This window comes from Harpegnathos saltator, unplaced genomic scaffold (assembly GCF_003227715.2).
Source record: "Harpegnathos saltator strain DR-91 unplaced genomic scaffold, Hsal_v8.6 scaffold758, whole genome shotgun sequence".
NCBI classification, from domain to species: Eukaryota; Metazoa; Arthropoda; class Insecta; order Hymenoptera; family Formicidae; genus Harpegnathos; species Harpegnathos saltator.
This window is the reverse complement of record NW_020230602.1, coordinates 790,174-815,710: the sequence shown is the minus strand read 5'-3', so window position 1 is coordinate 815,710 and position 25,537 is coordinate 790,174. Positions and strand designations below refer to the sequence as shown.

The 25,537-nt window shown below is 49.0% G+C and overlaps 1 protein-coding gene across 1 annotated transcript in view; it reads left to right on the top strand.

Annotated features, from left to right (window-relative positions):
• The window catches only part of LOC105186038 (uncharacterized), a 56,526-nt gene extending 31,985 nt beyond the window's left edge, over positions 1–24,541 (top strand). Inside the window, exons 2-3 of the mRNA XM_011145973.3 lie at positions 18,894–20,910; positions 21,914–24,541. Coding sequence (XP_011144275.1) covers positions 18,894–20,910; positions 21,914–22,187 — 2,291 coding nt within the window. The 3' untranslated portion in view covers positions 22,188–24,541. The remainder of the gene's footprint in view (positions 1–18,893; positions 20,911–21,913) is intronic.
• The last annotated feature ends 996 nt before the right edge of the window (positions 24,542–25,537 follow it).

Genomic DNA, 25,537 nt, shown 5'->3' with positions numbered 1-25,537 from the left:
TGTTTTAATGATTCGTCCACCATCGCGCGGCGCGTGGAAGCGAGCGATACGCAACGACACGGCAACACGGGAAAGTTCGGAATTCGCAGTACGTGGCGGTCGTAAAGAACCGCGCGGACGTTTACGCACTTTTGAGATGCATCCGACGGAATTTATACACTCTCCTGAAACTTTTACACGGCACTAGTTTACTTTTAGTCGGCACTAACGAAACGACAGCGAGGAGCGAGGAGCGAGAGTGTGAGCGATTCCGCTCGCCCGTCCTCCGATTCCGCCGGCGTCTTTGCCGCAGTTGCACCCAACCGACACGACGAACGTGCCGCGCACCGGTCGTCATCTCGGTGCCCAAAAGGCTTTGGTAACTTCTTATTGGCAAGCCCGTTTGTACTTTAAGCTGCATTCGTATTCAGTCTGCGCGGCGCAGGAAATCGAAGCAAGCAACACAAACTGTATAAGTATATGTATATAACGATTTCAATAAAGAAGCTCGTCGTCTGTCGACTGTTAAAGGCGATCGGTATTCCTCGGGGATCGTCTTCGGAGTTTCCGCCCGTGTCCGCAGCGTCTCTTCCTCACGGCAAGCTCGCAAGTTGGCGCATTGTGCACTCCAAGGTTCCGAGAACACGTCCGCGGTACTAATCATTTTTCCTCCGCCATCGGTTATTTATTTTGTCCTTGCCGCGGACACGACGATGTTACTTGTGGCTTTCTGCGGGCAGGATCTAACAACAATCGACAGGGACTGAATCCCTGTTAAAAATAGCTGGAAGGCCTGAGAAATAAAAGTTTATCTCTCGCATCTTCAGCCGCGAGTGCTATTCCGTGCTATTGTAATTGCATCACATCATGCGCCATTTTAATCTGTATATTCAGTATTTGATACATTTGCTTATAATAACATTGTATGAACATCGGAGAATCGAGGCGGTTACGCGCTAAGCTCTTCCGCGAGAGCCGGGTAGGTGGTAGTTCTGAGGTCGCACGGCCCTCGCAACGTTCTCAGGTGCGACTGCTTCTCCCGGCTAGCCGGCAATTTTTCCACGACGGTCAGGAATTAAGCTCGACCAACGTACAGCACATCTCCAAGAGATGTTCTCTCCCCTCCGCCTGTTGACCTCTGAACACTTCGCTGGATGGATGTTGGCTGACCCTCGCACCCTCCAATAATCAGTTCCGCCTTCGTTATGGTTCGCGCGAGGGCGCCGCCTCGTCCCGACAATGACGAGACGATTTCGACGCCGACCGAGGAAATATATACAGACGAAATAGTTGTCGCGAGACACCACGTGACGTAGCGTAATAAAAATAAGACGATCGATAGATTGTTCTTCGAGAGGCAGAAATTTCGCTGGGAAATCGCGACGAGCGCTTGCCTTCTGCGAGCGCGGAAATTAACGGGGAGAAAAAACAAAAACGGGCTGTCCGTTACACCGGGCCGTGATTGATCTTCCTCGTACATTGACGTTTATGCAAAAAAGGACTAAGGGCGAGGGAGTGAGGAAATTTCACTGTTACGACCGCGCTGAATTGGTGAGCGAGTCGACGTGGTTATTTCGCGATTCATTCGAGCGGTCGCGCTTTCCAACCGCGAAAACCTACTGCCTGCCACCGTGCGCCCGCCACGTTCTATTAAGCCCGTGAGGATGCAAATTTCCCACGGAAATTACCCACGAGGAGTCTACCGTCTTCCCGCCGAGGAGACGCGTGATCGCCTGCGGATTTAGATTAGAATCAACTCGGACATGACGGAATTCAGTCATTGACGAGACATATCCCTTCTGATCGTCCCTAGTCCTCATGGCACGATAATTTCCCTTCAAGACAAATTTTTCTTATTTTTTAAGGTGGCTGTTTTCATTTGCAAATTGCGCAAGTGTTCGCGTTCTCGTCGACTGTCCCTCTTTCTCTTCCGCCTGCTTCCAAGTTCTGCTTCCGAGTTCTGGAACTTGGCGAGTAAGGAATCAGTTCGCGCAACTTGGCAACTTCGCGCGAGAGATTAATCGACCGTAGTTTCTCTGTTCCTTATGTTGAACGGTATTTCTTTCAAGTCGTCCTCGCGGTGTATTCCCGTGCAATTATCGCGAGTCATTCTTGCTCGTCAGGGGCGCTTCGTTATGCGCGGCCCGTATAGTTCACGGAGATTTACGTCGCGTCGTGAAGTCGGCGAGAGAAGCGAAAGAAAAGACGACTTTACGCCGGCGTTTCGCGCTCTTTTGCAACAATGTCCTTTTCATACCGGCCGCTGTGCCGTCCGGTAAGCCGACTTTACGCTAACTACTACGGTCGCTTTGCTATTAACGCGGCGCACTCGGAAGATTCAGACAAGGACACCGTGCCGCGCCGCGGGCATATTATTTTCGTCTCCCGTCTTGTCTTCGCCGCGCGTAATATTTTCCGAGCTGAGACTCACTCGACGCGCGGATTGCAAGGAGATATAATAAAACCGTCGTCGTCGCCGAAACATTCTGAAAAGTTTTGAAACCCGAGCGTCGAAAACGCCAAATTTATGCAGAGTTTAAAAGCGGACGTTTCACGCAGGGAGAGAGAGAGAGAGAGAGAGAGAGAGAGAGAGAGAACAGGGAAAGCGCTGGGAAAGCGCATTCCTGCCGTTTTTTTTCCCCTCCTCCCTTTTTTCTTTCGCGGATTTTCGCATTTATAATCCGCAATTAACGAAAATTCTTCTCGTCTCGTTCCAAGTTCACTGTGATGATTTCTTTTCGCGCTTTTAATCATGCCCTAACAAGATTCTGCGATGCAGATCGGTCTGACGGAGGGCGGTGGCTTTGCGGCAATTTCGGCTCCAAACTGTCTGACCTGTATCCCTGAGAAAGTGCCACCCGAAACAGGAAGCGTCGGGTCAAAGGTCACTCGACATATTTACGGCGAGTTTGGCAAGCTCGCTTCGGCCAGCCAGCCAGACGCTAAAACCGTAAGGGAACTCGCGTGTGCAGTTTCTGTTAATCCGGGATTCAATCCCCGATTGGGAATTTAATACGTCGTCCGAGACGTGTCAAGGCGTTGTCGAGGTCCGCGGATTCTGGCGGATTCAGGACAGGACATTTTACTCACTTACTCATACGTGAAGCTCCACTGGAAGTAAATCGCGCACGGCGCGATCCCGCATGGGAAATTTCTTGGGATCTAATTCGGATTTAGTTTGATTTCTCCAACTCTCTACTCAGATTTAATGTAGAAATTTTTTAAAATATGCGATTCTAGCGGGAAACTCAATCTCCCCAGTATCCTTTCTCTTGGTCTTCATTTTATGTTAAAATCTGATTTTTTATTATTTTATTCTATTGAATATACAATAATTGGTATGAAAATTAATTTTTCCGTTTAATATTATTAAAATATACTAACAGTATTGATTAAAAAAAAAACGCGATTTGCGTAATATCTTTATTTCGATTCTAGACAGAGAACTCATCAACTTGGGATAAGAATGAAATTGCCAATTGATATCGTGACCGGATAATCAATTGTAGAATTCGAATTTTCTAGTTGTATTTCCGAAATCCGTTTCGCCACAGACTCGAGACGAACTTGAGAATTCTGATCAGAGTCTATATTGCATGTGGGAAAATCCCGCGAAATTTCAACGCGGAATCCCTGAGAGCGACATGTAGTTGAAACGCATCTAATTACGATGCAACTCGAATTAGCTGACATGCAACCAATTAGTGCGACTAATCAGTCGACGTATCGCGACGTACCGCGTCTATTTCAACGGAACACGAGTTCATCCACTGCTCTGTCTCGATTGCACGGATGACGCATCGAGTTCTCGATCCGCCGTGAGATCGTCAGAACAAATGAATTTGTGCGAAGTCCGTCGCGAGAAGCGTTATTAGCTAACTATTTCGTGCGAACTACTTCGAGAGGATGGCGTGCGAAGTATCTGTTTCCGGTACGGGCACTTTCGCGTCGACGAGGAGGTCGTTCATTTTTCATTCGCGCATACCTCAAAAGCCGGAAGCGTGACACTCTATTGCGTTCGAAGGAGGGCGAACCCGTACGAGGGAATTCTTGGGAGCGTTTCTCAGCCCTGAGAGAACGGCGTCGACGACGTCGGGTCGGCGATCACTCGACACATTTACGACAGCCAGCTTCTCTTGGCCGGGCCACGTGGTTATATGCGTCTGGTGTTCATTAATTCTGACCTGGCCTAACCTGAAAATGCAGTATCGTCGGGAGATCTCGGGAACTTTATATTAACACGTTGGCCTACCCATGTATCACTTCTGATAAATTTCATGCAGATAACTTTAAGCACCAATATACGTATATATATCATCGATGATACACTCTCAACTTGTATCTAAAATACGTAAACTTGTATAAAAGAGGATTCAGTTTATGCAAAATAGTCAACTTGTGAAAAAAGGCAAAAGGTATCTTTGGTTTTTATTGATATTTTATGAGATAAAATTTTGATATATAGCCTCTCTCTCTCTCTCTCTCTCTCTCTCGAGAGAGAGAGAGAGAGAGATAAAATGTTCCTCTCGAAAAGTTAGTTTCTAAATTCGACCTAGACGGTCAACGTATTAATTACGATGTTAATCTCGGGCGACCGATAATTTCGATTAAAATACCCTTTACTCTGCATTTCGCGTTTTAATCTCGAAAACTATCTCCCAGCTAAAAATGTGCGTATTATCTCATCGTCTATCTTTTCCGGGACCCTTCAGCTTCGACCTCGCGGGAAACGATTTTGCAGCAATTGAGGTCTGGCAGCATCGAAGTATCGTCGAGCGAAAGTTAATATCTTCATTTTCGTTCCACTTCCATTGCGCTTGTTCCTTTGCGTTCCCCAACTTTCCTAACCTTTGAAACGCTCGTTTGTCGCTAAGGACAGAACGCCGATCTCTGGGAACCTTTATTTCACGCGGCAACATTAAGACATATTTCTCGTTTACTGCGCGATACGACTTCCCATGCAAATGTATGCGCCTGTATAAAAGTTTTCTCGCGATAAGCACCATCCTTCAGGCACGTACTATCCTCGCGGGTGCCGTCGGGATGATAACTCGCGAGCCGCTCCAGGTGAGCGACCGAAAGGAGCCACGCGATTGATGGATGATGCCGCATTTCGACCTCGCGAATCACTGTCGCGATAACAAGTTTCAGAATTCTTCTCTGATTTTTTTCCTTTCCTCTTTTTCTTTTCCCTTAGCAAATTCAGAGAAACGCGCACATAAGGAAAAAGAGGGAGAGAGAGAGAGAGAGAGAGAGAGAGAGAGAGAGAGAGAGAAAGATAGAGGCAAGGATTTAACTACTGTGACTTGTATTTGCCGTTATTCCAGCTTGTGAACTCTCTCTCTCTCTCTCTCTCTCTCTCTCTCTGCTACCTTCTCTCTCTTCATTAATCCAGTTTATTAGGGTTGTTAACCTGCAAGGGTGCGGGTGCCAGCGACGCGCTCAAATAAATAATGGCGGTGGATGTACTCTTGAGCGACCGGTTGAGCGGCACAGCTAAGTAATTAAATCGTCCCACTAAGATACACTCGATGTAGTTTCTACACAACGAACGCATTATTAAATTGCGGCTCATCTTCTTTCAATCGCGCGCGCAACGCGGTTCAATATTGAATGCTTAAGAGTTCCGGCAAATTTAACTTCGACATCCGCAAAGATTATCAAAGGCATTCGCGTATACATATTTCACTGTGACATTTGAGACTACCTAAAGTGATAGCTACACCTGACAACTAATTTAAACTATCACAAAAGCCGTGAAACGGAAAAATTTCGCAAGACCGGCATAGACGAGCGGGTAGGCTAGTTAGTACTCGCAAATCCGCGGATGAAAGCTCCCTGGCGCGACACGTCGCTTTGAAGTCGTATCAGTTCACGGATTGTCAGGACAATTAAATATCCCCGCGAGCTGAAAGAAGCTTTTCCGTTCGAGCAATTCGCCCTGGCGGACTCGGAGCAGGTCCGACGCAGAGGTGGCTTTCAGCTCTGTGAAAGACTTCATTGCGGAATGCCACTCATTTTCCACAATAATCCTATATTCGAGAGCTATTTTGTCTCCACGAAGCGTCGACCTGCATTGGCGCGTGTGCATGTGTGAGCTTGCGAAGGGAAAATTAAGGAATTCAAATATGCCGTGGCCCCAATCGGCGTTCCATGTGCCGGTTCTTTGACGTGCCGGCTCCGTCAAAATCCCTGTCAAAGGGACGATCGTAAGCATTGAGCTTTGATTCCGGGAGCGGAAGGAATATATTGGATCGCTGTGCGGCCGGCAGGACAGCAGGGCACCGCCCCGCACCGTCGTTCCTTTGATGGAGGACGTTAAAATTCAGAAGCGTCCTTTTTGTGCAGCCAGCCGCTTTCGGTCATATCATATCCCGCCGGTCGGCCGGCCGGCCGGTCGCGCTCGGTTGATCGGTCAGTCAACTTTTCATGCACCTTGTCTCTTCTTTGTAAACAATGATGGTGGTCGTCACATCGTCGTCCGCTAATGGATTTATTCGCGTGCGAAGTGCACACACACACATACACACACACACACACACATACGCACCAAGCGAGCCTGACGAAGACACTGGACGAAGTCGTAAAGATTTAATATTCTCGAACACACACACACCCCTTTTCTCACACACATACACATATACAACGATTCGTTCAATCGACACCGGACGAGAGTGGTCCCGAAAACTTGGCGGGCTCGTTAAGAAAGTAGGTCGATCGGGGATTCGACGGCGTTCTCGGTGTGTCAGCCGCGTTTATCCGAGCTCGTCGGGACTTCTTGCCGAGCTTTCGCCGTCGTTGTGACGGCCGAATTGGTTAAACCCCAATTTCACGGGACGCTGGCAGCCCGACGTCACGGCATTTACTGTCAACCGCAGCGACCCACGAAGGAAAACCGCAGGGGCGTGTGCGAGTGCAGTTATCGAGAAAGTCATCCGCGAGGATGGAGACGCGGATAACGCGGCGAATGAACGATTTCTGCGGGCGAATCGCGTGATCGATTGTGTACCGTCGGGCTCTGCGCTCAAATCAATTCGCTCGGACGCGATTTCCGCCCATCTTCTACCTCGTTCTCCCGTTCATGCCGCTCGGACGTTCCCCTCTTCGCCGGGATCTTCGATCATTCGTGATGTGATTCGCGACCGGCGAGATCGACGACTCGCGTTGCTTTTCTTGTCGGAGGAAGTCCCGGGGCAGCTACGTCTGCTCCCGGCGCGTACACGCGAATTAATCGCCGCTCTGATCGCGAGATGGAATGAGATCGCGATGGGACGAGGCAGGGGCAGCGGGGTAGTGAACATTTGCTGGGGTTAACGGGCGCGAGGCGCGCATTGTCGCAAGCCCCGCAAGGGCTTTTATGGGCGAACAAAGGCCCGTGAGAGGAAGAGAGAGAGAGAGAGAGAGAAAGTCGACTATTTTCTGTCAGCTGGGACGTGTCGCGCGCAAAAGGACGATCATGAGCGGCCGCGTGGCTTTCGCGGGCCCGGGACAATGGAGATGCGCTCTCGCGTGCGAAAGCTCGCAAAACTACAGGTCGAACCACCGTGCTACTTCCCTCCTCAGCCCTCCCCCACTTCTTTCTCTTCCTTTCCCGCTTCCATTTCCTCCGGCGCGTTGCGGTTCCGTCAACTCGCGAATTTACATACGCGACGCGTGCACTCCGCGGCGACAATGATGCACCGTCTTGCTCGCGCGCTTCTTTTCCAGGTCATCCCACGTTCTCGTATCGGTTTCCTCGCAAGGGACGAAACGGAGGAAGAACGGGAGTGTGGGAGGGAAAGGGTGGGGGAGATGGAACGTCAGTACCTGCTTTTCAGGCGCTTCACTTCTCGTCATTGTCTCTGCTTTTCTGCATTTTCTTTTTCTCCCGTGCGAGCCTGGGGATACTTCTAAAATTACAGAATTTGAAGATTTGACGAGGTGACGGCCGATGACGACGCTCGTATTTGGCAGACCAATGCGAACGGATCGGATCGATAAACCGTATTCTCCGCGTCATCGCGACTGCCGGAGCGGTAGTTTCGCGCTCCGACGTCTCGCGACTCGAATTTGCAAATTATAATTTGTCTCGTACACACCCGTGTACAATCGCAGACAAGAATGCATTCCGCCAAATGCGCCAAAAATAGCGGGCGATCTTGCTGTTCGCGATTGTACAGGCGCGTTGTACAGACGTTTGCATAAAGCATGCGACACTTTTCTTGACACCCCCGCTTGTAAATTATTATTTCTCTGCGCCTCGTATTGAAACACAATGCGCAAGCTCGCGTACAGTTTAATTAATTAGCTTCCCACATTTATATTCTCTTCAAAAGAACAGTCACAATTTTCATGCGAACGGCTACACCATCATCGATCGAACTCGTCAGGCGACGTTTCGTGAGTTTGGTGCAGGGTCGTGGATTTTATTCGCGAATTTCATCCGTTCCGGAGAATTAACGAACCTGTGTCAGGTCTCGCGTCCTCCCAGACAATTCTCCAATATGCAGTTTAACAATTCATCCCTTCGAACTTTTTGCACCCCTTGTGAATTACACGACGACGAAGAGGAAAGTCTAGACAGAGAGAGAGAGAGAGAGAGAGAGAGAGAGAGAGAGCGCTGCCGAAACTCTCGTTCAAGTGTCTTAGCGTCGAATGTTGGTGGGAGTCGCGATCAATCTGTCGTTTGATCGATCGATCGGGGAATTCCGTTGACGGCTCGGCCGAGCGTTTCGCGCAATATCGTGAGGCTCCTCGCTGGCACAGCCAATGTCGTTGGCATTCAAACGCAGTCTCATGCATACTGCATAGGATGTAAAACGACTTACAGGGACAATGACGTCAGTGTGTCGTACATCCGGCACGGGTACGGACGGACCCGCTCGGAGGGGAAGGGGGGTCGGGGGTGAGGTGAAGAGACGACGAGACTGCATCTTGTTTGTCCTGTAGTCGTTGCATACGGCGGACGTGACGCACGCCGGATTAATACTTTACAGCCGCGTTTTCCTTCCGGGGGAAGGTGAGATACGTTCCTTTCCGAGAGGGATGATTGTATCGGATAGAACTCAGCGTGGAGTCGGACGAAAGTCGCGGCGAATCACCCGAGGCTCCATTTTGTCGAGATAGCTGGCGATCGGCAAGATTCTATCCCTCCGTGGAATATTCGGATCAACGGACGACGCTACCGATCCGGGAGTGACGATGTGCGACGGGCGAATTTTACAGTCCCGTAAAATCGCGGCGAGGCATCGCGCTCGCGCTGAAATTTCGCCGCGGTGGGACTCGTCGGTTGTTTTACGACGGGAAAGATCGTCTCGCGGCTCGCGCACCGGCGACGACCAACTTCCGCGTTATTCGATCCCGCGATTAAATTCGCTCGCGGCACGGAAATCGAGAAACGGCCAGTAAAGTGGGATGAAGAAGAGAGGAAGACGACGACGACGACCGTCCACGAGGTCGATCGCCGAGCGAGACGCAAGTGCGACACAGCCAACACCGTATGTTGCTGGTGACACGCGTGCGTGTGTGGGTTGGGTGACGCTGTAATTAGTTGTGATTAGCGTTTCAATAGAGCTGCGCTCGCCGGAGCCTGTGTCTTTAACAAACTCGATTATGTACGATCGTAATTAGCGCCCGATAAAGTTGCGCCACGTCCAACTATCTCGCCGAGCTAGCTCTCATCGCAGCTCTCGTCGCGCGATAACGAACTTGCGCGCTTTCCCGGACGGTAGCGATTAGTTACAATTGGCGCCGGCCGAAACGCTACGCCGCTCGGGAAATACGTCTCTCTGTTGCGTGTGGGTGTCGAGCTTCTGAAATTCTCGCTCGCTCGCTCGCTCGCTCGAGCTGACGTCTTATCTATGTTTACTCGTCTGCGCGATGAGAGTCGGACGCTTGATCTCGTTTCAAAGTAAATTACATGCTGACCTTTTCCGCCAATTAGTTGGAGAAAAGTTCGGAGCAATAGCTCTGCGATCCTTTGTGTCACAATTATTATTATCATTTATTTATTATTACTTCATCGGTGTTTCACTGTATTATTATTATTATATTGATCGGTAATTTAATTGATACTCATTTAATTTTTTATTATTTAATCGATATGTCGCCAAACAGGCGATGCTTCAAATTTCAATGATTGTTTCATCACTGTGCGCTTTGGATATCCTAGGAGAACGCTAATCGATTACTCGCGTAGACTTTGCCGGAGAAATCCATGCTCGAAACGGGGACCGATGAAGATTATCGCGCGATTCTGCAGTTTGATTTTTTTTATTTTAGGAGGATTTCGTGTGGGGGGCGGAGGATAAAACGGGGTATTAAAACGCACGACGAGGAGAGGAGACGATCGCAGGGAGAACATGGGGAAGAGGACTTACGTCGGATTGAACGCGAGATATATGATAAATAAGTGTATAACAAGACGTGGAATACGTAACGAGCATATGAAGCAGAAATCGAAGCGTATCCGAGTCGACGTTACGTTATCGGCAGACTGATTTCCACCCCGCGATAGCCGCTCCGCAGAGGAAAGTTGTGCCGCGCAGGTCGATCGCGATAGACGAGCAGTGATTTATTAAATCGTGGAGCGTATAAAACGGGAGGCCGCCGGCTGCTGGCGCGAGAGGATAAAGAAAGACCCGCGAACAAAGGGTGTATTGGCCGTGACGCTTGTTATCGTCTTGTTACTTATTATGCGAGCGGTACGAAAAATGTATAATCCGCGTATGCCGCCTCCCCCCTCGCGTCAGATCCGCGAGAGAGAAATTCAATTATCGACGATAAACTGCGAAAATTCCTTAGGTCGTCGCGATCCGTCAAATATAAAAGAGCAGCGCGCGAATCGTCGAGCTCTTTAATTAACGTCAATTTCACCTTCCTCATCTTTTATCGACGCCTGATTTTTTCATTGAAAGATATTCGGCTCGATGTATTTCATATCCGCGCGCAGAGAGAATTTTCCGCGAGAGACATCAATATTCATAAGCTGAAAAAATAATATTCATCAAGAGGAGGAGCGTATGAGCTGCCTTTGCACGGATAGCGAATTTTAACGTCGTCAGCTGGTTAGAGGAAGATATGCGAAAGTGCCGATTAATCGGTGTAATTCTCCGGCTCTCTTTCTCAGCGCATGTGTATACACTGACAGAAAAATATAGTTGAATTAACTATAATCTCACTATATTTTATAGTTCATTTTATCAACCATATTTTTATAGTTGGTGGAACCTGCAAAATATAGTAGAATAAACACAAATATATAATCAATGATTGTCTTAAATAATTGTTTAGTTACTTTTACCACATATATGGTAATTTCTCATTCACAAATATAGTGAGATTTAATATTCATATAGTTACATCTGTCATCATTTAGCAAATATTCTGGTAATATTGACTGTACAAAAGAGTTGCTTTACCTACCATTTTATATTTGTATCCATACAATAATTTCAGTTTAACTTACTATAATTCTTCGTAAAAATATTATATGGTTGGTTATACTATGCCTATATCGTAATTATTACCGATATTATGGTAATACTTACTATAAATATGATATTTCGGACTATAATTTAGTTATGCGTATTCGGAAAATATTTCCGTTCCAGATCGCACGGCTTCGTATGCCGAACAATAATAATCCACCCTGTACGGCGAATCACTTACGAAGTAACGATCTTTTTTCTCCCCATCTCTCTCGTTTTATTTTTTTTGTCAAGCGATATACGAGCGCATCACATGAAAGTGTATTGAATCGAGGCGAGATCGAGCTCGCGTTTAATCCGTTAATCGAAAAATAAATCGTTACGCAGGCTCGCCCGAGAGTCCCACGGCCGACAATCACGCCGACAGACTCGGTATAAAATCGGATGAGGACGGATCGATCGATCGCTTCCTCCAATTGCGAATGCGGCCGCGTATCGGAAGAGAAATTGAAGAACGCGTTGCGGGCGAAGGTCGAAGAAATTTCGCGCGCGTTTCATTCATCGTCAAATTAACGCCGTTTAAACGTTTCGTCCGTGTCGCCTCGGTACCGCCAAGGTCCTTTGCATCTCGAGAGAGAAACGCGCGATGCGCGACCTCATCGGCGAGACGCCGGATGTGACGAAGAAAAATTGACAACGACGGCGACGGGGGAGACATACTTACCCCATCCGGCCGTCTCTAACGTGTTTGCGCACGTCATTACCGCAGGCAACCTTTTCGCTAAATAAACGAAAGCAATCTATCTTCGGGCAGCCGCGTCGCAGCAGCTCCGCCCTAGGATTCCCGAATCGACCTGTCGGCGGATTCATTTGTAACCCCGCAACTTTGAGAATATCAATTTCGCCCTTCTTCTACGCGCGTTGCATCGCGCAAGAATGCGCGATCCGTCTTCCTCCCGGCGACCAGTTCGCGCTACTCGGCGCGCCAGCGAAAGACGTAAAAGTGCCAATAGTCCTGTCCGACAGTCCTTGTTTTATCTCTCGACGCGGTTCTGTCTCTTTCTCCTTTCCTCCGTCAGTGACAGACGGCACGATTCGGCGGGGTGTAACGCGACGCGAGAGAAGACAAGGAACTCGGACAAAAAGAAAGAATGCACACCGCGATTAGGATCGAGGAGCCCTACGAGAGCTAGCAGAAGTGGCGATTTATTAAGTAAATTCGCGTCGTCAGCGAGTCGCCGCTGGTTCTCTCTGACATTTAACACCCGCTTAATCCCGCCAAGACTGCGCACTACCTTCAGCGGAAAGAGCGAAATGAGAAAAGTTACCGCGGCGGCGAAGATTGACCGATAACAACGGTGAAATTTGTTTTGCGAAGAGTCGCTCTCACACACTTTCCCCCCCCTCCCCCCTCTCTCTCTCTCTCTCTCTCTGTCTCTCTCTCTCTCTCTCGCTATTGAAAGGGAACTACGGTCGCTTCGAGAGCGAGTTCGCGGAGATAGGAGGAAAGTTTCGCTTGTCGAGCCGGCGATAATTCATAAGTTCGCTGATAAACGCGACAACCGACGGCCGTAAAGCTTCGCCGGGTCCTGACGCCTGACCCGACATTGTTCAACGTGTTTGTATATTCCTTCTTCTTTTTTTGTTTTTTTTTCTATATGAAGTGTCATGCATCTACGTGCGTGGTGATGCTTAATTTAACTCGCGACAACATCCGACCGTTTAATTAAACGCTACGATATTTCCATCACGCACGGTACGATTCTGATGCAACGTGCCGGATATAAATGCAATACAAAGAGAATTATCATGCAACGATCGTGGGAAAGTAAACGGAAGGAAAACCCCGTTTTAATCGCGAAAGGTTCTCTCTCTCTCTCTCTCTCTCTGCGTGTCCCGGCGGAGAAGTATAAATGTCCTCTCCTCTATTTCCATTCAAATAAATAAATAAACGTTACCTTTGTCTTCGTCAAGATAAATATGCAAATGTTAGCTTTTATTTCCCGTTGATATGGAAGTTAAATCGTGCTTTTGGAAAGGTACACATATAACGTTCGTTCTCGTTTACGATTTTGATGTCGATTTCGTTGCAGAATCATCTTCTCATGAGACCGAAAATTTCAGTCTCTCTCTCTCTCTCTCTCCCTCCCTCCCTCCCTCCCTCCCTCCCTCCCTCCCCCTCTCTCCCTCTCTCCCTCTTTAGGTCGAGATGAAGCGGTTCAAACTACATCACGCTTTTATCACCATGACTTAGCGAGATTTACGCTGACTGCTTTATGAATACATGATTTAAGAATTATTGTACATATGCTTTCGTAACGCGAGCAAATTGCACGTCACGATATCCGTGATCGTAAAATCGTGCGCCGTAAAGTCCGTCTCATAAAAATGTCAGTACTGCTACATTTTTTATATCGGATCGGCCGGCGTTTCTGCGTTCGCGTCGAACGTGTTCTAAATTCACGTATTATTCTATACAAACACGAGCGTAAAAATAGCGTCGTTGGCAATAAAAAATAGTCCTTGCTACCGTCATGCTCGGAAAAAAATACTTCTGGACGTTGCATTTTGATGTGTTTTACTGCTTGTAAAATTTGTCGAAACGTCGTAGACGTTTTCGCCCGGATGGGCCGCGACCGCGTTAATCTCTAATTTATTTACGCTGCTCCTTCTAATTTCTCGCGCTGCTGCTAATTCCCCAATATCGCGAATTAGCGTCCAGCAAAGTTGGAAATGAGATCCGCAAGTTCCGCGCGGAGTACCGTCGAAAAGTGAGGACAGAAAAGTGTGCAAGTTGATAAGGACAAATTAATTTGCGCGCGAGCAACAATTCTCGGCTTTGTTAAATTTTAAATTTCCGAAATTACTCCGGGCCACAAGGCTGATGAGTCAGGCTTATCAGGAGCGATTCCTCTCTCCCGAATTACGGAAAGAGCATCATCACGTGCCGCAATCCCAGTGGCAGGGAGAGGGGATAATGGAGGAAGAGGCTGCTAAATATTTACCGGAAGAATATATATTCCGAGGGACAATCTCCGCCTCGTGATAAGAGTGAAGCGACCAAACACTGGCCGCTTATATTTGTCCCGAGATGCGCGCTCTAATTTCTCCTTTGCTAAGCATTCCGAGTAAATTACACTTACGGCTTTCGGCCGCTGTAAGCCCAAAAGCTGAAATGAAAAGCAGCACTCGCCCGGTATATCGCCCGCGTGGCAGCGAGCGCCTAAGGATAACGAGATGCTCGTTTACGTCTCGTGCGCGTTCGCGTTAATAACGAGAGAACAATATCCGGCTATAGACGTCTCGACGTTGAGAGATGCGAGGCTTCATTTATCTCGCCGGCAATTCGCAGAATCATGCTCATTTTTCCGTTTTTGCGAGCGATAGACGACGACGACGACGACGGCGCGCGCTGCGCAGGCGGCCAGGTAAACGAGAAAAAATACCGCCACCGCTATTTGTACCGTGCAACCACGCGCGCAGGACGCAGTAGCACCGATATAGCCTGGCATTTTTCCGCGTTTCCGCGGATCGAGCGAGCCGACGTGACGACCGTCGGCGAGGCGGCGCGCGTCGTCTTCATGAATTCGAGATCCCATTATCGGCGAAACCGTTCGCTGATAAAAAGCGGCAATTTTGTACACTTTCCTCTTTCATCTCGGGCTTCTCCTCCGTCGTTTTCCGTCGTTCGCGGATAAATTAAGGAGCCGCTTTATCTCTGTCCCTCTCTCCCTCCCCCTCTTCCTCCTTCTCTTGCGCACGTACGCGAGTCTAGTTAATGTTATTATTCCTCGCTGTTATTTCGCGACGGATCGTTATTCTTCCTTCTTTTTCTTGCACATTATTCACCGCGCGTACTCGAATCAGCGACGACGACTACGACGACGGGTCGCTTTTCGTCACTGTGGAACTTTCGCGGCGAACTATTCCCGACATTGACCTTCCCTCGGAGGTGAAACGAATGCCGGCGGTGCCGCGTGTCTTCCGCGGTAGCGATATTAATTTCCGTCCGTGCGCGCGCGCTTGTGTTTTCGGACACGCGAAATTGGCGAGGGTAATGGAGTAGCTCCCGCGAACTCCCGCGGGAGACACGCTAAAGTCAACTTGAAAGCGGGAATAAAGACCTGCCTGTCGGCGGTGTGTGGGAGCACACTTTACCTCTTCTTTCTTCTTCCCTTAATCGCGGCAAGAGCTTAAAGCGAGAAGCACACACTCTTGCATGAAGGCTTGCATAACACACGCATAAAATCCGCAAAGAAATCAATCAATTAGAATCTTTATTTCTATTGCCATGCTGGAAATCAAAGACTCTGATTGGTTCATTTTCTTATGTGTTGTGTATTATGCCTTTATGCAAAAGTGCGTGCTTCTCGCTTTATACCTACGTTCCCGCATGCGCGCGCGCGTAGAAGCTTGGCACTCGCGGAATAAAATCGGCGGGTTTGCGCACGCGAGCGTTGTTTGTTGTTAAACGCCGGCGATTTGCGCAGGGTATCGGCTCGCGGATTGGGGCCGCATCGGGATCGGCTGCGCGAGTAACACATGAGCTGATTTCCGAGCGGTAGCGCGTTAATTACACCGGTGGCTCGTGGAAGATATTAATTAACATCGAATAGAAACGCCATTTACGCACAAAGTGCGATCAAATGGACGGGCTAGGAGGCGGGGGTGAGAGGCAAGAGGCGTGAATAATCAGTCGGACGGATGCGCCGAATCCTCAAATTGCGTGCACGAGACTGAGCGGCATTCGCCGCGTAACGCGCCGCGTCGCAACGCCCGTTGTGTAACGATCGCCGGTACTTATGAATTGCAAATGCGCCATTTAATAATGCGCCGTCCGGCCGCCGGTTATCCGACCGGAGAATTAACGCGTTGAATCCGCGCTGGTCGTCGTCGACGATCACGACGTCATTCTCGCCCGACGATGCCTTCGCGTGTCGGCCGGACTCTTTCGAACGCGCATACACGCCGACCGCGAAGCGGTACTGCCGCGTGTTGCGTTTTGATTAATCGTGAAAAATAAAAACTGCCCCTAAATCAAGCGAAATCCCGATGAAGCCATCGATCATACCGCGACGCGCGCTCGGCCGACAATTAAGAGAGCTTTGTGTGCCCGGAAATGCGTTCGTCACAAGCGAGAGCGCGCGTGTCGATTTTTCTTCCCGCGCGAACGCGTGTCCCTCTTTTCCATCGAATTACTCGCGAAACGGATAGCGGGGGGGGGGAGGAATCTCGGTGTATGGAAAACGCGAGAGGAGGGTGAACAAGGGAACAACACACGTTTGTTTTGCAGCGGGAGCAACGACGCGGAACGGCGCGTCGTTTTTGCGCGTTGCCGCTGCCGCTGCCGCCGCGCCGCGGCGATTAATTACAGCGCGAGCGAATAATTAGGCGAGCAGCCAGCCGTGAGATTAGTTCTTCAATCAGCGCCGCCACGGTCTACAAATAGACGCCGGCGACAATAATAACGATATAACGACCCTACGTACGAGAACCAGGCTTAAGCGTGGGCGTCCCATCGGTCGTCCTTCGAGATCTTGGCCGGGTCGATACCGAAGGCGTCAGGATGACTGAGTCTCCTGTGCGCACGAAGATATCGTTGTTGTTTTCGTCCAGTTACGCGATGAATGTTGCGCGCTTCGGCGGAATTCGCGCTACGTCACCGTCGTCGTCGTCGTCGTCGCCGCTCCCCGACAATCCCGCGATAATCGAAGACAGACGAAGGCTGTCGGAGGAGCGCGGAAGAGCGTGCGGTTTATTAATCGCAACGATCAATCAGTCAGCGATCTGTTACATCGATGAGAATGTAAATGTCCAAACGACAGAAGGTCTCGTCTCCCGGTCTCCGGGAGAGAATTGTAATTCCGGAAAAAGACGTTCGATCGTGTTCCCGCCCAAAGCGGCTTACCGTAACAATCGTCGTGCGTACGGAGAGATCGTCGTTGCCGAGAATTTACTGACAAAGAAGACGATCAGACAGAAAAGGAGGAGGAGGATTGCCTCCAAGAGACGGGCCAGAAAATTAATTTCGTTCGGCGCGCCGTGGATCGATTGCGAAATCGTTCGACGAGAGAGATTTACGTTCTTTCTCTCTCTATCTCTCTCTCTCTCTCTCTCTCTCTCTCTCTCTCTCTCGCACTCTTCGTCTCTCTCGCACTCTAATTCCGCGACGGTGACTGGCGCCGTCGCCGAGGGTCGTTCGTCGATTTATCGCTTGACTTTTATCACTATAACGAGATCGAATGGCGGAATAAACGCTCTCATCATGCCGCGCGGAGCAGAGAAGAGCTGAACGCCGATGATAATGCGGAAGGCATGACTGAACGAAGGATCGCATTCCGGGATACGACGGGGGTTGCGACAGATCCTCCTTCCGCGCGCAATATCAGTCGAACGATTAACTCGTTGAAATTGCGACGGTTTTTTATACTCAACCGCGACGACCCGCGCGATTCCGTCGAGATTATTCTCATACCGACGCACAGTTTCACCGCCGTGGCCATTCTTCCTCGCGGGATCCTCGCCGATTTCTCTCGTTGTCTATTTTCTTGATATTTCTTGCCCCGTGGTATTGTATTTTCGCGTCCACGAGGAGCGACGGAAACATATGCAGCTGATTGGCCCATTACGAGAGCTTATTCGCTCGCTCCGATGGTAATAAGCATCCCGGATCGCGTAACCGTCTCTGCGACAGATTAGACTCGAGCAGATTGATGGACGAAATGGGATTATAGACACCTTGCGTTAACAGATTCTGCCAAGAACTGCCGCGGAAAAGCAGATGCTTTTGATTAGCATGGATAATAGCTGCTGCTCATCGGCGCTCTAGTTAGATGCTCGACGCGTTGACGGGCACCCAAGAAGCGCAGGATTAGCGCGAACTGAGAGACTCGTCACGTTGTTACTTGATGAACTCGGTGAGATGTGTCAGCGGGATCTCCTTGAAAGTATTTTTAGAAGAGGAGAAATTGACCTTATACAACTTTTTTCATCCGCTTCTACGATCGCGTCGATGAACGCACGTGCCGTCGATGTCTCTCGACTGGTATTTAGGTACCTTAGTCTTCTCTAATCCCGACTTTCCTCGCGGAGAAGAGATCAGCAGGAGCAGCTAAGGAATTCCCCTGAAATACAAACAGCTGATGTATGACCCAGCTTCCGAGTCGTATGGCGTATTCTTCGTGAACTTGTTCGTGAACGTTCGTGAACGATGTTTCGTGCACATTCTAGTTCATTTCTTTGAAGAGAAAGTTTGATCAGCTGTTTGAACTTCTCGGCGAGAAGCAACATAAGTCGTGTCAATAAGCGCTTTGTATCCGTCTGATCAACTTTTACCTCGCCTGGAATCGCGAATGTTTAGAATTTTATATCTGCGCAGCTATAACTTGTAACAACAATCACAATAACGATGAAATAATTAAGCCTCTTAGCCAACTTTAAGCCAGCTTTTGGGACTTTACCGATGACACTAACTATTTCTCTTTTTCGCGTGCTCTTTCTCTCTAGACGCCATCATCAAGGACCAAGGACAACCTGAGTACGATTACAACAAAGGACGCTTCGCCCAGCTGCAGAGGCTAGTAAAGAATAAGTTGAACTGTTGCTTACTCATCGAGGACGACGTTTCGTCCAGATCGCACCAACCACGAAATCCCGATCGCCGCCGGGAACAGAAGCCATTCAACGGAGTCTGCGTATTGCCAAACATGCCGGATGTGGACGCTTTGATAGAAGAGTTCGAGGCGAATTACACGGACGGTTCGCCAACGGCCGAGCAGAAGAGCGCGATGGCCGTCTCAAGAGCCGGGGGTATATTAGTGAAGAGAATCGTTGAGATCTACGAGACGAGAAACGGAAAAACTGACCCGTGGCCGCTGGACGGTCGACAAGCTGACGCGGAAGCGACCGTCGAGGAGAATATACGGATGTCGAAGGAGAGCAGAAGCCGTCTCTTCGGCATCGTGCCGACATCGAAGAAAACGGAACAGACGCGAGACTATGCGGAAAGGCGCGAACTCGCTGACGCGACGGCTACGACGATGACGTTGGACTCTGATTCTCGCCGAATTGGCGCGCAAGTTGAGAAAGAAGACGACAAGGACAATAACAACAACGAGACCGAGGAAAATAACGATCCGAACGACACTGAGGAAAAGTCGGAGTTGACCGCAATTTTTGTCGAGCTCCACGTTGATTCGTCTTCCCCGCAGAAGGAAAAGAAACAGACAAAGGGAAAGGACAAGGGGAAAAGTTCGAGGAGCTTGCGGAGACTATTTACCAAGTTCAATAGGAAGGGCTCGAAGCGCGTGACAAGGAGATGTCGATTGGCGTTCCCGCGGCAGGACGAGCTCTGGCACGTGAGGAGGAAGGGCCGGGTTTTCTCCGACTCCCCGTTGAACAAGGATTTCATATCGAAATGCGATGAAAAGACTCGCGCGAGTCCTCCGCGCGCCGTTGTGGGCACAGATACACGCAACAAAGAGGACCGTAACCTCTTGACGGCCGTGGAGCCGCAGGATGACTCTGGCAATAGCTACAAGAACCTGCAAATCGACATGTTCGACTTCGAGGACGAAGGACACTGCTCCGAGAATGACGACGACTCGTTGAGCTTACAGAGCATCGATCGATTCTTGCCGAGTCTCGATCAGCGAAAGAGTTTCGACGGGACCACCGAGATCGCCTGTCTTGCCAGCTCGTCCTTCGACAACGAGAAGGACGCGAGCGGCTACAATGACAATACAGAGGCAACGGAACAATCGGTCTTAGTCGACGAGTCCTCCATAGACACTTGTCTGGAGCAGTCGACCGAGCTAGAGGACGAGTACCTGAAGCCAGAAAAATCTTTGCGGAAAAGATCGTTCAAAAAAATGCTGGTTAACGCGAGGCGATACTTCGAGAAGAGCGCCGGCAAAGCGAAGTCCAACCGGCGACCTCAGCCGAACTCGTCAACCTTGAGCCCCGACTCGGGATTCGGCGAACAGTCTGTATCCGCAATTTCTCCCAGCACCTTGCTGACCTCGTCCTTCTCTTCGGAGAAGTCGGCGAGTAACCATTACTTCAGGTCGCCGTTGACCTTCAGGACCTTCCGCCCGCGAGACTCTCTTCCTCGCGACGGCATCAGCAGGTGGAAGCGTCGCCTGGTGCTGAACGAGTTCTCCCACGAGAATCTCGCGAACAAACAGGCCGAGTCTTCTCCTTATACTCCAAACGCACAGCCGGAGACCTCAAGCTGCGATCTCTCTCCTGCAAGTTCAAGTCTCTCGTTCAAGGACAGCAGCGTGGGTGCCTCGAGCTCGCCGAGATCGAGAGTTCCGTCTCCGTGGCTTTCCAAGCACTCCTACATGGCGCAGAAGATTCCTCCCATGAGCACCTTCCTCTCATTGACCAGGGTAGACGAAATAAACGAGGAGTTGGACGAGCAGCTCGACATGAGCGAGCTGCGACCTGGACACAGCGCGTCGTTGAATGTCTTGAACGGATGGACATCGTCGTCTCCGTATCCCGTCTGCGATGAGTCGAGGTAATTGCAGCATTCGTTAAGTGCTATTACATTAATATTAATAGAGGCTCTTAATCGAGGCGTTTCGCACGATAAGGGTAAATTCGCTGTCTTTCATAAAAATGATATCTGAACTTTCAGGGTTTGAAAGAGAGAGGCAAGTCTATTAGTAGGATAAGTAAATAGATAAATGAGTGGGAATAAATAGACACAATTTTGCTAAATCAGTATAAATAATATAATTGATAGAATCGAAGCGAGGATTCGGATATTTTTCTCCGAAGATTACAACATCGAGATGTAAAATAAGCATTAGTAGGATCTATTATTATTATTATTTCTATGATGAATGGCAGCTCGCTCTTGTCGTATAGAATGCCTCAATTGTTTGACAGTTATAAGCTTTAAAGTAGATAGATTACGGAACGTCTGTGTGTACATTTGCAGCAGCGCTAGATATCCAAATTCTCGGGTAATAATTCAGGTATTTGAGGTAGAAAATTAATATGTAAATTGTCGGGTAATAATTCAGACACCTGAAGTAGAAAATTGTGGACAATATCCGAGTAACATCATTTTGCCATTCGTCGTTGGTTCTCTTAGATCTGTATTAATAGTCCTTGCTTGAAATTCACCTTAAGTGAAATACTCAGATTTGAACACTCGTAATTAGATTAGATGAGTCTCTCAGCTGAATCGTAATTAAAAACGTAATATTGCATAAATATGATTCGTATGTCACTCACACAAACGATTCGCACAAAAAAGTGGAACTCCAAATTCAGATCCGAGTATCCCACGCGGGTTTCAAGTAACACCTGTTAAACGACCTTTAGCCATCGGTTTTGCGATTTCACGAGCGCGTTGCGACTTTTTCTAGTTTCCTAGAATATCGTACACACTAATTAATTAACTACTAATTACTAATTAATTATTATAACTTGATTATCCGAGTAATTTTCGCGATAATCACACACGCCCGGAGACCACCGGATATCCGGATATTGACGCCGCTGATTCGCAGGTGGAGGTCGACACCCACGCTCGCCAGTTTCGCCGAGGAATCGTCCTGCTACCTGGACGAACCGATCGTACGCGAGAAGCCGCGGATCAACCATGTTTACCTCAACGCCAAGAGAAATGTCCCGATTTACGGCATGGGCTCTTTGTCCAACATTACATCCGGCTCGTCCTGCTTCGCCACCGTAAAACCGAGGAATTGGCGACCCTACATGCGGCCGAATAGATCGCGATCGTCCGAGGAGATCGACGGCGTCAAAAGGCGCAGTTCCGTGTGAATGGCGTCCTCCCCGGCAGTACTCAGCACGCTCAGAAAGACCCGATAAGTTGATAGTAGCGCACGTTCCAGAGTCGCGATTTAATTAAACTTCACCGTTCGAACGCACCGCACCGGAGATAGCACTAATGCCTACTCTCGGTTAATTAACCCGTAGACAAATTAATTTGCCGAGAAAGTCATCGCGCCGGCGAGATCGAGGCGGCGATAAATCGGCAAAATTAGTGATCGCGCGAGGGTCTCGGGAGAATATCGAGTAACAATTGTAACATTAATTATATCTCATCGCACGTGCGTATAAATCGCGGCGCATGTAATTATTGGATATGTATATCGCCCGTTAATGAGAGACTGCGGCGGCCGCGATGTAAATCGCCTCGCTAATTTTGCCACGGAGCAATTTCGTCGCGCGAATACCGATCGAGCGAGCTCTCGCCTGAGCGACCGGTACTTTTTACAGATTAACGATCTACGGTCACCTGCGGTTAAGGGCTGCGCTCGAAGCCTGTAATTAAAGTCTGCGATCGGCGTATCTCTGCAGTAAGGTTCACGAGGAACGGTCAAGTTCAACGCACCGCACGGTAATCAATGCGGTGTCGGTGTCATCAATCGTTCCCCGCGAGTCATTATTTTACGCAAAATCCGGGACGTTCTTCCCAGCTTCGGGTCAATTCAAAGATACCGATTGACACTGGAAATGATCGAAGCTACTTCTATCGGACACGTTTGAGCTTATTTAGAAAGATGTATGTTTGATTTTACCCTCCTCTTCTCCCTCGCTCTCTCCGGCGCGTGTATTTGCCGAATGGAGAAAGGAACTTTTGACGTCGTTTGCGAACAGCTCCGCTTACCCTCTCTCGCTAAACCCGACAGCTTCGCGACGGGTAGATAACAACGCAAAAAATCTTACTCGTTTCTCGCGAAATGGCACACGAAGATTTGCCCGGTTCGGTATATCTGTACGCTGCAACGAAGGATTGCGCGAATCGCAGCAAGCGGCGATATCACGTAGCGCTTGGATGTACTCTGTATTGACGAAGATGCACTTGCCGAGTCTCTCGTATTTCTCGCGGAAATATCGAACGAGATCTCACAGTGGCGTCGAGAAGATTTATACTGAAGCAATTTTACAGCCCTTGACTGGTCGAAAGCTGTCGATATCGTTAAGCGCAGAGCAAGCCGACGTTCCACCGATGCGGCGATACATGTGCGCTTGTAATTTTGACTACACATATTAAGCAGGCGTGGAACTATCTTTTTCTTCATCCTTCTTACCTCTCACGATGATCTGCTTAATGCGTGAATTATATGTGCTTTTGCATGTGGACTGATGTACATATATATATATATATATATATATATACATACATATATCGCGCGATCATACCGCAATCACACGTTCTCGTCTCTTTATTAAACACGAACGTTGTTAGATTTCAGACACAGTCGCAGCCGCAATCGCGAGAGAGCTCCGACGCCGCCGCGCCTGCGAGTACATCCTGTGAATCCTGCAAATCCTCCTACCTTAGCCGCCGTCTTCGTCGTCCCAGTCAATCGGCCGATGTTGGTACCAAGTGCATAAATATTTCCCTAAGCCCAAATCGTTTCGTAGTTGAACGTTCCGAACGCGTCGGACTGCCGCGGCGGATCGCAATGTTTGACGTGCAAACGTTCCGCTCGCTGCCGAGTGAGAATTTACTTGTCTCGCGTACCGTGAACTGAATTACGCGTCTCGAGCCGTTTTCATAAAAATTCTACTATCTTTCAGTAAATATTTCGACTCGGTGGCTAACCGTTGATGAAAACTCGAACTTTCCGCTCTCTTCCGCGCGGGAAAATATTTATCGTTTTCACTCTTCTGCTCCTTGCTGCTCGAGACAAATAACGGTATATCTCTCGATTCGACGAGCCGAAACTGCTAATGATGATCCAAACTTTCGCCAAACTCTCTCTTACACACACACACACACACACACACACACACACACATAGATACACAGAGAAACGATGAACGTTTGCGCATATAACGATTTTCTTTGCCGATGTTTATAAACAGGATATCGCATTGCAAACTCAATACGAGCAACGTATTGGCGACAACATTGCCGACGAAAATGGAAATGTTGCCTACTTGCAACGCGACGGGACGCGAACGCCACACCACACCATGCGATTCTACGCTACTCGACGAAATCGGCGCAAATTTATGCGCGGCGGTCTGATATCAGGCGATTTGCATGAAATTCACGTGCTCAGGCACTTAGTACGGCAGCAGCCGACAACAATGATCGTTCGGTTATAGACGAGTATATATGTACGGGGAGCAAGGACGAGACAGAGAGAGAGAGAGAGAGAGAGAGAGAGAGAGAGAGAGAGAGAGAGAGAGAGAGAGAGAGAGAGAGAGAGAGAGAGAGAGAGAGAGAGAGAGAGAGAGAGAGAGAGAGAGAGAGAGAGAGAGAGAGAGAGAGAGTGGACGCGTTTGCAAGCAAAACTCTCCGTCGCATTGTTGTAATGCAGTGGAAATTGCACGTAACGATGCGACGGCGAGCGTTGTCGCCGCGCGGCGCAGGATAACCGTGGAATCCTTGGAGCAACAGCAGCTACTCCTTTCGAGAAGAAGAGTTCTCTCTCTCTCTCTCTCTCTCTTTCTCTCTCTTCCTCTTGTCTTGGAGTTTCCGTCATGCGCGACGAGGTTTACCGAGCACGAATCACGTTCGCTCTCTTAATCCTTCGACGACCCCCAACGTTTATCTTGCGAGGTACCAGAAAACGGCTCGCGAGGATTCGCTCGGTTTAAGAGGCTGAAGCGATCGATCGTCGTGATCGGCGATCTTCGATAATTGTCGGTTATCGAGTAGCCTGTCTTTATTTCTTCCTCTTTCTCTTTTATCGCAATAGAGGTGTCGCTCGCGCATGTCCCAGGAGGATGTCGCGAGGATCTGCAATATTGAAGGATGCGTGAAGGATGCAAGGTGGGTAGAGCAAATATTGATAATATGACACGCGCGTTTGAAATGATCCTTTGAATGATCTTTCGAGTTTAACGACTGTTCCCTTGAACGTTCAGGGCAAATCCGCTTCTGATGTATCAAGACGGAGTGATAATGCTTCGTGACGTAGCTGGTGGCGCTTGCGCTCTCCCGCCCACGCTCGAGGGCGACTAGTGACGTAAATACATCCATCGAAATTCGCCCACGCTCATGCTCGTGTCGGAATGTCCGAGGGCACTTTCGTCTCGATGGATTCTTCTTCTTTTTGCGGCTTCCAAAGGCTTCTGCTCCTTCTTCTTCCGCGACCGTTTCGGAATCGGATCCTGTCCATCGCGAAAATTCACTCGTTTGCTCCGTAGTG